Source organism: Miniopterus schreibersii (genome assembly GCF_964146895.1).
Source record: "Miniopterus schreibersii genome assembly, chromosome: 22".
Taxonomy (NCBI): domain Eukaryota; kingdom Metazoa; phylum Chordata; class Mammalia; order Chiroptera; family Miniopteridae; genus Miniopterus; species Miniopterus schreibersii.
Window position 1 is genome coordinate 15,150,903 of NC_138124.1, and position 12,871 is coordinate 15,163,773.

The 12,871-nt window shown below is 51.9% G+C and overlaps 1 protein-coding gene across 6 annotated transcripts; it reads right to left on the reverse strand.

Moving 5' to 3' along the window:
• Window positions 1-740: 740 nt before the first annotated feature.
• Window positions 741-12,713, reverse strand: ZNF774 (zinc finger protein 774). Of its 6 annotated transcripts, XR_013997936.1 has the most exons (5): window positions 8,479-8,608; window positions 6,539-6,726; window positions 5,320-5,426; window positions 1,974-4,654; window positions 912-1,386 (listed from the first exon to the last, which is right to left on the reverse strand). XR_013997936.1 is itself a non-coding variant. In XM_081124667.1 (4 exons), exons 2-4 carry the CDS (start codon window positions 6,634-6,636, stop codon window positions 3,417-3,419), a joined length of 1,443 nt encoding a protein of 480 aa, XP_080980793.1. In that variant the 5' UTR covers window positions 6,637-6,726; window positions 12,573-12,713; the 3' UTR covers window positions 741-3,416. The 6 variants fall into 6 exon arrangements, 5 of the variants coding, with proteins under 5 accessions (XP_080980793.1, XP_080980796.1, XP_080980794.1 ...); XM_081124667.1 differs by lacking the exon at window positions 8,479-8,608 and adding an exon at window positions 12,573-12,713 and having other exon boundaries at window positions 741-4,654; XM_081124670.1 differs by lacking the exon at window positions 8,479-8,608 and adding an exon at window positions 12,573-12,696 and having other exon boundaries at window positions 741-4,654; window positions 6,539-6,708.
• Between the last annotated feature and the right edge of the window lie 158 nt (window positions 12,714-12,871).

The window sequence follows — 12,871 nt, forward strand, 5'->3', positions numbered from 1 at the left end:
CTGTTTTTCTCAAGGGTGAGGGTGTGGGTGAGACGGGCGGTCATTTAGGGCCGGTGGCCTTGTAAACTGGTACAATTTGCTCAGAAAACGACTTAGCAGCGAGCGACAAGAGCTGTAAAAATGTTCACGCCCTGTAGGAATGACCTAAATTGTGGAAACATTTTTTTCCTGGGAGGGAAAAATAAAAGGTATTCACAGGAGCATTGCTGGTGTCGCGGGGCATCCGGCCACCAATGCGTGTGCCCCTCACACCGGCGCTTCTCTCTCTCTCTGAAAAGCAATGGAAAAAATACCGTCAGGTGACGGTTAAAAACAAAAAGTGAGAACCAGCGCGGGCCTATCGTTTTCTGGACGCTTATTTACAAGTGTACGATGTGAGGGGAGGGCTTGCTTTTTAGCTGAAGGAAAAAATGAGAAAGTGCGATGGAGAAAGAACAGGAGGGATTGGCCTGGCAGGTTCAGGCCCAGGCGCTTGGGTTGTTCCCCCCCCAGCTTTTTTTTTTTTTTCTTAGTAGAACTCAACTTTATGAGCTTTAAGTGGAAAAGGTGAGTCTCTGGAAGAGGGTCCCATTTTCCTATTTGCTTTTTTCTTGCGAAGCAAAAGGATATAAATAATGCAAATTCAAGAGTAATTTTTAAAAAAAAAACAACCCTCAGCACCCAGCTTAAGAAACAGAAACAGCCTTTTCCTTCCTCATTTCAGTTAACTTCTACCCTGACTTTTTTTTTTTTTTAAATATGTTTTTATTGATTTCGGAGAGAGGAAGGGAGAGGGAGAGAGAGAAACATCAATGATGAGAGTCACTGATCGGCTGCCTCCTGCTCGCCCCCTGCTGGGGATCGAGGGGCCTGCACCCCTGCATGTGCCCCGACCGGAAATCGAACCCGTGACCTCCTGGATCCTAGGTTGATGCTCAACCACTGAGCCACGCCGGCCGGGCTACCCTGACTTTGATCAATCTTTTTATTTTTTATTTTTTGAGAGAAAGGGGAGAGAGATAGAGGCACCGATTTGTCGTTCCACGTATTGATACGTAATCAGGCTACAGGCTACAGGTCGCCTGCTTTTCTCTCAGAGCGTGACTGTGCACATGCGCAAGAGCCTGCTCACCACGTTGGACAGGGCCGGGGGTGGTCTGTGAGAGCCCCAACTTTCAAAGTGCTGGGGACAGAGAGATCTTTTCCTGATTTTAACAGACAGAATGAAGCCTACAGTGATCAACTGGCGTCTGGCCAGGCAGCTGGCTGGTGAGTAACTGTGCCCGAACTAGAAGCCGGGCCTTCTGCCCCGGGGTCTGTGCCACTTCTGCATCCTGCCCCCCAAATCTAGGGTCACTCGTGGACGACCAGCGCACGTCACATTCCTCGCTGGGTTCAGGGTTGTGCCTGCGGGTATAATGTAGCTTCTGTGACCCTCTGTGCCCTCTAACTGGCTCCCTCGGGGGGGGGACACTCTTCCAGGACATTTTGCATTAATCCAGCGCCAAATTCCCAGAACGTGCCTCCCGAGGGATATCGGACTCAACTCCACAGTCTCACTGCACATCCTGCCCTTGGCCAAAACACTTCCACCCCCCGAGAGCTGGTGCCCCTGGAGTCCCCACGTATTATTACCCCTGGAGTTTCCGATTCAGGAGGTCTGGGGCAAGGACTTAGAATCTGCATTTCTACCAAGTTCCCGGATGCTACTGATACAGGTCTGGGCTCACCTTCTGAGACCCACTGCACTGAATTGATCAGATTTGTTTTTTCCCCCTGGTCAAATATCTACTTTCCCCATTAAAGAGCGAGCTTAGTCCTGGCCCCCGTGAGTGGAAGCCCTCAGATGGCATTGCACACAGTGGGAGGGAACAGGCTAGTGTTGCAAGGCTGACGTAATAATTGAGTCTATAACACCGTGAGGCACCCGCTTTCTCTCTAGGTTGAGTAGGAAACACCCAGCGCCCTCCCTACCCCCTGGCATCTGCCCTTACCTGTCCGCTCTTACCCCTCGCGGATCAAGGACCCCCAGCCCCGGATCCTATAAAGATCCGTTTGACGGGGATAACACGCGTGCTCGGGTCCTGCCGTGTCTCAGGGACACGGACAAACCCCAGGACTGCCCTGTCCCACGCTGCTCACGAGGACACCTGCGGCCAAAAGCTGGCTCTTCTGTTGACTACGTGACCCGTAATGAGCCACCTGGCATTTGTCAGGCCTTCCGTTTTCAGCGGGAGAGAAAAGAAGTGCCTCATTATGAGAGAGAATTATCCAGAGTTCCTGGGAAAAAGAGACATTTGCGACAATACTGTAGCATTAAGCTTTTAGAGATATTACGCTTTATAGTTTAACAACAAAGTGCTCACGTGCGTGCCTGCGTGTGTGTGTGTGTATTAGAGCCTCACAACCACCTTGTGAGGCAGGGAAGGTAGGGCCCGAGAGAAGGCCGATGTCCGGCCAAGGTCAAGTGTCAGGGCCAGGACCCAAACAGGTCACCTTCTCGGCGGAGTCAGTTCCTCCCTCAGTGCATTTCAGTTAAATATAGGAATGTACCAGTGCGTGCAGTGGGTGGCCCTCGAAGGGTCAGAGTAATTAAAAGGCAAGTGACCTAGCGAATTCGAAAGCAGGAGCTGTCTCCTGCAGCTGACTGCCCGGAAGGGCCCCTGTGACGTTGCTTAACAGCCTCAGGAATGTCGCGTCCCCGTGTTACATTCCTCTCCCTGGTCCCTCTGGCCTGCCCTTCACTGGATAGCTCTGTGCCTCAGACGGCAGCGGGCCTCCCGTGGGAGTACCTCGGGCCCGCTGCACAGAAGGCTCCTGAAATTCCTTCAGCCTCTTAGTCACAAGACTGCAGACATCCTCTGTGGCAATCCTGCCTTGTCATGGCCATGAGACATCGGGTGACGAATGCCGGCTAATGCCGCTTTGTTAAACCTGTGCGCCCGCACCCCGAATCTCCTAGCGCCAACCTGGTTTCCTGCAAGTCCTCGGCTTGCAGAGCTGCGCTAGTAAGTTCTTTCCTGCGTAATAAGGCCGATGTTGGTCATTATAGCGATAATGTGGCCTTTTTGCTACTGAGCACCTACTTGGTGCCAGGCACTGTACTAGGCACCAAGTGAGACAATGTGAGACCTCTGGACCACATTTATCTCACTTCCCTTTTAGTAACCAGGCTTCAACCATCTTTCCGTGTCTGAGAGTCCATGGAAAACACTGAAGGAATGCCTTTGGTGTTCAAAACACAAATTACTTGGATCCTATAGGTTTATCATCACCCCATTAAAACATGGGAGAAAAAAAAAAAGAGAGAGGAAGCCCATCAGGGCCCAGCTTGAGTCACCGACGCCCAGGTTCACGTTGTCTCTCTCCGGGGTGCCTGAAGGCAGTACCGATGGAAATTTGGAGGGGCGCAGCAGAACCACTGAAGACGTTTCCCCCTAAATCAAATGAGTGTTTTGGTGGCATAAGAGATGCGCTTTCTGGCGGAAACTCTTGCCGCACTGACCACAGTGAAAAGGCTTCTCTCCTGTGTGTGTCCTCTGGTGTGTCAGGAAGTGGGACCGCTGGTTGAAGGTTTTGCCGCACTCGGGACACGGATATGGCCTGTCCCCCAAGTGGATCCGCTGATGGGTCAGGAAGTGGGAGCTCTGGCTGAAGCTCTTCCCGCACTCGCCGCACTGGTAGGGCCTTTCTCCCGTGTGGATCCGCTGGTGCTTGACGAGGGCGGAGCTGTCGGCGAACCCTTTGCCGCAGTCGTCGCACTTGAAAGGCCGCTCCCCCGTGTGTGTCCTCTGGTGCGTGGCCAGGTGTGAGCTCTGACTGAAAGTCTTGGGGCAGGAGGGGCAAGGAAAAGGCCTTTCCCCCGAGTGAGTGCTCATGTGAGCTACAAAATGAGAACTGTCTCGGAAGCCCTTCCCGCACTCGGGGCACTTGAAGGGCCGCTCTCCCGTGTGGGTCCGCCGGTGCTTAATCAGATCCGAGCTTTGGCTAAAACTCTCCCCGCAGTCCTGACAGCGGTAAGGCTTCACTCCCGTGTGGGTCCTCTGGTGGGTGATGAAATTGGAGCTGCGGCTGAAGCTTTTGTGACATTCGAGGCACGTGTAGGGCTTCTCTCCCGTGTGGGTTCTTTGGTGCATTATGAGGTGTGGCTTGCGCCCAAAGGTCTTCCCGCACTCGGGGCACGCGTAGGGCCGCTCGCCTGTGTGGGTCCTCTGGTGTTTGATGAGCGTTGAGCTGTCGCCGAATTTTTTCTCACACCCACTGCACTGGTAGGGTTTCTCCCCTGTGTGTGTTCTGCGATGGGTGACAAGGTCGGAACTCTGCTTGAAGCCTTTCCCACACTCGATGCATTTATAAGGCCTCTCGCCCGTATGAGTTCTGAGGTGTCTTATGAGATAGGAGCTGTGGTTGAAGCTCTTCCCACATTCTGCGCACACGGGCTTCTTTCCTACGTATCCGTCCAGGAGCTGGTTTAAATCCTCGTGTTGGGAAAAGGGCTCCTGATAGCCTCCTCCCGGGAGGGTGCCGCACTCCTCTAACCCAAGGCCCCTCTCCCAGCTTCCTCCCCAGCTCGGAGTACGAGAAATAACTTTCCTGGCGCCTTCGGAGGATGCCCCATGTTGTTCTGCTGTCTCAGAAACGCCCTGATGGAGTTTTCCCACCTGATTCTCAAAGTCTGAAAAATTAACAGAAGTGACAGAGAATGAAGTTTTCAGGAACGCACATCAGAAAGCAGCAAGAAAGATTAACATTAGTGTTTCCGCGACAGACTGTACTTAATTTGACTACTTTGGTTTTCACGTTGTGAAAAGTTTATTGACGTTCATTGAGCTTATGGAAAACATGAATTCCTAAACCCTTTTATTTTAGGATGACCGGGTAAATCTTGAGGTGACTTACATCCTTCAAGAGTTAGCGACATACTGCCAAAATTGGGCAATTCCTTTCATAGATGTTATAGTCAAAACAAAAGTGAAGCCCGGCCGGAGTGGCTCAGTGGTTGAGTGTCAACCTATGAACCAGGAGGTCAGAGTTCGATTCCCGGTCAGGGCACAGGCCCGGGTTGCGGGCCCCTCGATCCCCAGCAGGGGGCGAGCAGGAGGCAGCCAATCAATGACTCTCATCATTGATATTTCTCTCTCTCTCTGAAATCAATAAAAACATATTTTAAAAAAGAATAGCCTTTAAAAAAGGAAAAAAAAAGTGAAATGTTTACTTAAAAAGAGACTTTATTTGGTCAGTGACTGCCCAAGAACTGAAATCTAAATGTCTAATAGGAAGAGCAAAGCTCTAGGGCAGCATTCGAACATTTTTTCCCACCAAGTAAGGCTCACATCTCACCTGTGCGACTTTCCCTTAGGATCTTCCTTGCCCCGGAGCTTTGGAGTGGTAGAGCCCAGGGCTCTTCTTTCTGTTCCAGCTGGGAGATTACACTTGGTCTTGAAACCCTTTACAGGAAGAGGAACGCAGGGTGTGAATCTGAGCCAGTCGCACAAGGCCTGGCCAAAATCTAAGCTCTCTTCCTCCCTTAGGTAGAAGAAGACATCCAGAGAAACCCTGGTGTGTGCTCATTAAAACAACAGCCACAATAAAGCGATAAAAGAGGGAGAGGGTGACCTCCCCAAGAGGCGGAGGGAAAACCCTTCTCCTCCCATTAAAAAAGAAAAACAAAATCAGACGTGGGTCATTGAAACTCTAGGGTAAGTACAATAACTCATCTCTGAAGGCACAAGGCTAACCCCATGTGGGGAGACATAATTTTATCAGGAAAAACAAAAGCCACCATGACCTCACCCTTAGAGAGAATCAAGGCAGTTAACTATAATATTGGGCTTTAAAATCTTCCCAGAAGGGCAGCAAGAGCTACAGCGATGATACCAAATACTTTAGAAATGTACCTATTTTTTTGACCCAGCAATTCTAATTCTGGGAATTGTAAGAAAATGGAAGGAAAAAGAAAAAGTTGTGCAAAAGACATATCGGGTAATTATTAACTAATTATACTTCAATAAACAAGACTTAAAAAGATAATTAGCTAAGAGCTGGCCATCACAATACTGGCAACATTTTGGAAATGACCTAAATGTCCTACGACAAAGGCATAATTATATTTGAGCCATACAAAACTGCCATTATATAAGTAAAAAGTGGTCAAATATGTGGCTCAATCTAATGCAAATTATTGTACTCACACAGCAAAATACTAAGTGGCCATTTTAAGTGGTATACAGAAAGACATTTACTGTTGTCAAAATACATTCACGATACAATGTATCAGAAAGGAGGAGGTACAACTGAATGTACAGTAGGATCCTAATGTTTTCTTTTGTTTTTGTATCATTTTCTAATTCTTTACCTGCCTGTTTTTTAATTTTATAACTAGGTTTATATATTATGCTTTTAGTTCTATATATGGAAGCACAGTAACTCTTCAGTGGTGGGTGGATGACTTTTGCTTGTCTTTTTCTTCAATGAGTCACCTTCCTCTCTCTGAAATCAATAAAAACATATTATATGTGTGTGTGTGTGTCTTAAATCTAAAGGAGAGTAGCACCCTTACCCTTTAAGAGCCCATTCTTCTAACTGTGCTGGGTGGCATTCCTGAAGACGATTCTCTAAGCAGTGCCCTTTTTTCCCTGAAGTCCCCAGCCACATCATTGCCGGTCATCAGGTCCTAGAGCCGGAAACCTCCGTATGCATCAGTAGCTCTCTGGACATTCTCACCATGGTCTGAAAACCAAAAGACAGCTACCAAGGACATCAGTATACGCAAGCAAAGCCTCCCCCCCCCCCCACTAGAATAGCTCTCAGGTAAATTCTGTCAACCACAAAAGGCTTGCTTTTCTTAATCTGTTTTTACATAATCCTTCCCTTGGCCCACTTTCCCATCACTAGAGAGGCTCAGGCCTCCCCCACGCATGAACAGAACCCTGTCTTTGGACACACTAATTTTCTGAGGAGCAAACTGCCCACGGTGGGACAAGATACACAAAGGAGAGAAATGTCCAGGTGTAACTCGATTTCTGGAAAGCTTTAGATTGTCTCCAACTACATTGTCCTCGGCAAGCTGGCAATTGTGGATTTAATTATACTCATATTAGTTATGAGGACGGCTGACGTTTCCCGGCTTGTATAGGTTTGGCGTCAACCTCAAGGGACAGACCGAGCGGAACCCCTAAGGGAACTGCCTTGGGTACTGTACTATTTCAAGGTTTTCTGCAGTCAGAAATGAGACTTAAAAAGACATGGATTTAAAAAGAAAAACTGATAAGCTGTAAAACCAGGTGAACTCCAGTGGGGATAAGTATATGATTCTCTAACCACTGTGCTGTTAAAAACAGTCATTAATACATTCATAAAATTGGGGGTGGGGGGGAGATGACCAGATTACTGAATGTATCAGTAATTTATTCATTAAGTAATATCTTGTAAGGCATTGGGAGTCACAAAGAAATATAAGATAGATTCCCCCTTTAAAAGAGTTTCCCCAGGGGTTGAGCATGACCCATGAACCAGGAGGTCATGGGTTCCAATCCCCGTCAGGGCACAGGCCCAGTTGCAGGCTCCTCGATCCCCAGCAGGGGGCGAGCAGGAGGCAGTTGATCCATGACTCTCATCATTGGTGTTTCTCTCTCCCTCTCCCTTCCTCTCTCTGGAATCAATTTAATAAAATAATAAAGTAATAAAATAAAATAATAAAATATAAAATAATATATATTTAAATAAATAAATAAATAAATAAATAAATAGATTAATTAATTAATTAATTAATTAATTAATTAAAAAAATACTAAGTTTTTTAAGGGACCTAAACGCCATAGGAATACATTTCATGTCTCTGGCTTTAAACCCGCGCGGTAAAAAGCAATGTCACTACGAAGTGACCACCGCCGTGGATTTCTGAGCCTGAGTTTTATTTCGCGGTCCGTCGGGCAGCACAGCGCGGCGCCCGCCTGCGGAGAGCGCGGGCGCGCGGGGGGCGCGTCCCCAGCCGCGGTTACCGGGACCCTGCGTCCCGCCCCGTCTCGGGCGCCCGTGACCTCGGAGGCCCTGGAGCGCTGGGCGCCCGCGCCACTGAGAGGAGCGGCGGCGTGTCACCGGGTTTATTAATAGGAACATGACCGCCGGGTGGGGCCGCCCGTCCTTCCCCCCATCGGGGTGCGGCGGCCGGAGGGTCACTGGGCGAAGCGGCGACCCCGGGGCCACCCCCACCGAGCAGGAGCTAGAAGGCGGACCCGAGGGCCGCTGCCCCGACGGCAGCGCAGCTCAGCGACGGAGCTCAGCAGACGCGCGGGCGCCGACCGGGAAGCGCGGGGGGCCCGCGGCGGCGGCGTCGGGGCGGCGGGCGAGCCCCCCGCGCGCTCCCGGGCAGCGCCCCGGCTGCGGCCGCTGCCTCCTTCCCCGGACCCGCTCACCGCCCCGGGGCCCAGCCGGGGAGGGAGCAGGGAGGAGGGTCCGCCCCGCCCCGCCGCCCCGGGCCCGCCGCGAGCGCGTCCCTACCGGGATCCCGGCGGGATTCGTGACAGCTCCGTGGAGACACAGGTGGGACTGGCGCTCGGAGAGCCGGCCGCCGGAAGACGCCGCCCATGCCCTCTTGCCATTGGCTCCTCGGTTTCGGTGACGAGGCATTTCCCCCATCCATAGGCTGGCCGAGCGCTCAATCACCGCGCTGCCTCCTGGGACATGTAGTCCTGAGCGGGCACTCGCAAGGACTCGGAGCCCCTCCTTCCGGCGCACAGTTCTGCACCGGGACAAGTGCTCAGCCGACTCCCCAGCTCCCCGGTTGCGGGGGCCGCTTCTGCGGCGCTGAGCGCGGGGATCGGACACTGTTCTCCCGGGACCTGGCCTCCACCGGCCTCCTCGGGGGAGCCGGGCACCTCCTCCCGCCGCTCCCGGGCCCCGCCCCGCAAGGCCCCCACTGGGGATCCAGCCGCACCCGGGCCTGTGCCCCGACGGAATCTAACCCTGACCTCCTGGTTCATACACAGCTGGACGCTCAACCACTGAGCCACACCGGCCCGCACAGAGGAACAGTTTACAAGGCTCTGGACCTCAGGAAAGTGAAGTAACATCAGAAAACATCTTAACTGTAGCCAAGGATCCTAGATACGCCGGACATCCCCGAATGGCTCCAGTGATGGGAACAGGAACAAAAAGATATCAGAAGGACCAGACCCAGGTCTTCATGAGAGGCCAGATGCGCCAGGGCCTGATGGCCAAGGTGAAAGAAATACAGAAAGTTCAGATAGCAAACCTTCTTTTAGTGACTAAGCTTAATTTGATAACAATTACGTAGAGACATGTGTAGGTATATATTTACATTCTATCGGAAAGAGAGCCTGAGCCCTGGCCAGTTTGTCTCAGTGGTTAGAGTGTTTGTCTCATGGACTGAAGGGTCCCGGGCTCAATTTTGGCCAAGGGCTTGTACCTCGGTTGCAGGCTCGATCCCTCACCCCAGTCAGGGTGCACATGGGAGGCAACCAACTGATGTGTCTCTCTCACACTGATATTTCTCTCTTTCTCCCTCCCCCCCCTCCCTTCCACTCTCTCTGAAAAGCAATGGAAAAAATATCCTCGGTGAAGATTAAAAAAAACATTAGAAAAGAGAGACTGAACCTGAACTCTTAGTCAATAAAAGCCCAATGGCCAAATACCCACCATAAAATAGTAATAGTAATAGTAATAGTAATAGTAATAGTAATAGTAATAACAGTAATAATAGTAATAGTAATAAGTAATAATAAAGCATTTATAATCTGGCCAAAAAAATATTTTTCACTTATCCAATGATCAGAGATTTTAAAAAGTTATTTTAATTACTTTTCATGAGGACGCAGTAAGTTAAGCTTCTGTATCCTGCTTGCTGCTGGTCGGCACGTAGTAGGCAGTTAGACAGACATGAGCAGAGTGGGAACCCTCGGCCTGGTACCCAGGCGGTGCTGTGGGAGTGGAATTCCCCCCACCCCCAGGCATCTCTCAGGCCAGTGTCTGAAGGACTGGCCCACAGGGGCACGTGGATTTGAGGGTGCGCAGAGTGACACCTTGTGGTGTAACTAGGAGCAGTTGCAGATACAGCCGCAGTCCAGAGCTGAAGAGGACCCTTTGGCCTGTCCACAGGGCTGTTTTGTGTGCTACAGAAACCCCAGCGTCCTGCGCAGTCCAGGAGAGGGGGGGAGTTCCAAAAGGGAGGTTAGGGGCTAATTCAGTAGCTAGAGGCTAGAGCTAATTTCAGTTTCCTTTATTTTGAAAAGGATCTTAAAGGCATCCTGATGTGGTGGTACAGTTCATGCCGGCCACACTCACACGCATAGAAAAAACAATGAAAGGAAACCCGTTATAACCGTGAGATGAGAGAGGTTACATTTGGGTATTGGGATTATACGTGGATTTTTGATATCTTTTTAAAGGTTTCTGAATTTCCCATAATTTGGACACTGAGCATGTATCATCACCTTGCTTTTCTGTTCCGTGTGCGGACTGTTATGTGCACCTAAGTTTCACCCACCTGGAGATCTTTCTATATCAGCATTTAGAAACCAACCTCATTTTTAAAGAGGCTAATAGAATTCCAAGGCCAGATGTTCCAAACATTATCTATATTTGCTTTGATTTGCCTTTTAAAGATTATTAGTGTGGTTGAGCTTCCCCCCCCTCTGTCTCTGTCTCTCTCTGCGCCCCCCCCCCCGTTCCTTCCCCCCCACTTATTCTTAAACTTTGCTTAGGATGCTTGAAGCCTCTCTTACATGCCAACTGTACTGCAAGCTTTTAGGGAAGGTTACAAGATGTTTTTCTCTTTCCAATGGTCAGCTAACTACTGTAGTAATAACCTTCTTCCTATGAACTAAGCAGCCCGGGGATTGTGTGTGTGTGCACATGCACATGTATTTAAATTTCTTCCTATCTCTAGAATTCGTTATTTGTGATAGCTTAGGGGGCACTGGCATTTCTAGAGCTAAATCCCATCTAAAACATGCACTGTCCCAAGCCACCCCTGTGCCACTGGTGCCTCTATGTCTTGGCAGCGCCCCTCGCACTGGGGCTGCCTCCTGAGTCATTCCTTCCAGCCCAGAGCACCCTTGTGTCTTCCCAGAAATATCCTTGAATAGAGCTGTTCAGAATAGGGCATGGGAACCGGCGGGGGCTGTACATCCAGCCTCCTCCCCCTTCTCGGCACAAAGGGGCTAGAGAGGCCCAGGCCAGCACTGGACATCTGAGAAAGAGAAAAGCCAGTGTCTCTTGGGGGGCAACACAAGGTCCAAAGGGCTCCCTCTGTCACACTAAATAAATAAAAGCCATTCATTAAAAAAAAAAAAAAAAAAAGCAAAGAACAAACAAACAAAGAACAACCCAAAAAACAGGAGCCCAGCCAGCGTGGCTCAGTGGTTGAGCATCGACCTATGAACCAGGAGGTCAGGGTTCGATTCCCGATCAGGGCCCATGCCTGGGGTTGAGGGTTCGATCCCCAGCAGGGGGCGTGCAAGAGGCAGCCCCTCAATGACTCTCATCATTGATGTTTCTCTCTCTCTCTCTCTCTGAAATCAATAAAAACATATATATTTTTTAAAAAGCGCGAGTTTCCTGGGGTCCAGGCTTGGCTCGGGATGGACAGAAGCAGAGGTAAATGAACTCTTGGGCTGCGGGAAAGTTTCAGCTATATATGCACCCCCACCCCAGCCCCAACCCAACCCCTTTTTCCGTTTGTGTAAATCTGCATCCCCAGTGCGGATGGAAAGCGGCGGGACAAACCTTTGTTAAGACCCGGTCTCCCCCCAGGACTGTCCTCCAACAGGAGCGCGACTTCCCCGGCTCGCCGGGAGGGGGCGCTGTGCGCAGCCGTTGGACCCGGGAACCCCACCCTGCGCCCCGAGCTCGGGTTAGTTAAAGGGGTTACGGCCAGTGCGCAGGGAGCGAGCCTCAACAATCTCTGGGGGGCGCAGCCGCCTTTCCCAGGAACGCGCAGGACTCAGAAGCTATAAAATGACACGACTGACAACTGACGTCATAACAACGTCAGGGTACCCTTCTGTATTTTCAAAAAACAGCAAAAAGCGAACAAAAAAAACTGAGAAAAACAGCAGCAATTTCTGGGACACACAAAGGCATCGTTTTCTTGACCATACAGAAGCCCTTACGGAGGAAGATGCGGGCGATCAGGTCACAGAAGGTGAGACTAAAATCACCAATAAACAGTCCTCAGACCCTCGTGCACTGAAAATTAAATGCTCACGGAATGGGACGGAAGCGGACATCGGAACAGCAAGTGCAGCCCTCTGCGCGCGCCGCCCACGGCTGCCTGCACCGCGTGGGAACGAACACGGCAGAGGCCCCGTCCCGCCGCCGCGGAGACGCGGCAAGGGGGGCGCGGGGCGGGCTCTCCCTGGGGCTCCGACGGGCGCCGACGAGCGCGCGGGGCTCCCGGCCGAGGGCCCCGGGCGGGGCGCACACGCGGAGGGGTGCAGAGCCCAGGCCCCCTGCGAGCGCGGGGGGCCCGGGTGCGGGCGGCGGGGGCGTTCCTCCCGCGGGGCCGCTCCGGGCCGCCCGGGGTCCCGCCAGCCGCCGAAAAGGCCCATCCAGTCCCCCCACCTGCCGCTCACCTTTTAGACAGACACCCCCTAAGGGAACGCAGGGGCCCGTCCAGGTCCCGGCTCCGGCCCACTCGGAGCCCCGGCGGCCAGCCCGCGGGTTTTCCGCCTCGGCCCGCGCGCCCCGCCCCGGCTCGCTCTACCCCGAACTCCGCTCCCCCGCCCGGCGCCCGCGGGCTGGGCGGGCGGACTACATCTCCCACAATGCCCTCGGCCCGGCCTCCTTCCGGCCCCCGGCTGGGCCGGCCAATAGGAAGGCAGGGTTCCAGGGGCCGTTCTCGGCAGCCAATGAGGACGGCCGGGGGCGGGCC

Coding starts and splice junctions, on each gene's coding strand:
- ZNF774 (XM_081124667.1), bottom strand. CDS start 6,636: ATGATGTGGCTGGGGACTTCAGGGAAAAAAGGGCACTGCTTAGAGAAT. Junction 5,427..6,538: donor GAAGAATGGGCTCTTAAAGG/GTAAGGGTGCTA, acceptor CTTCCTGTAAAG/GGTTTCAAGACCAAGTGTAA. Junction 4,655..5,319: donor CCTAAGGGAAAGTCGCACAG/GTGAGATGTGAG, acceptor TTAATTTTTCAG/ACTTTGAGAATCAGGTGGGA.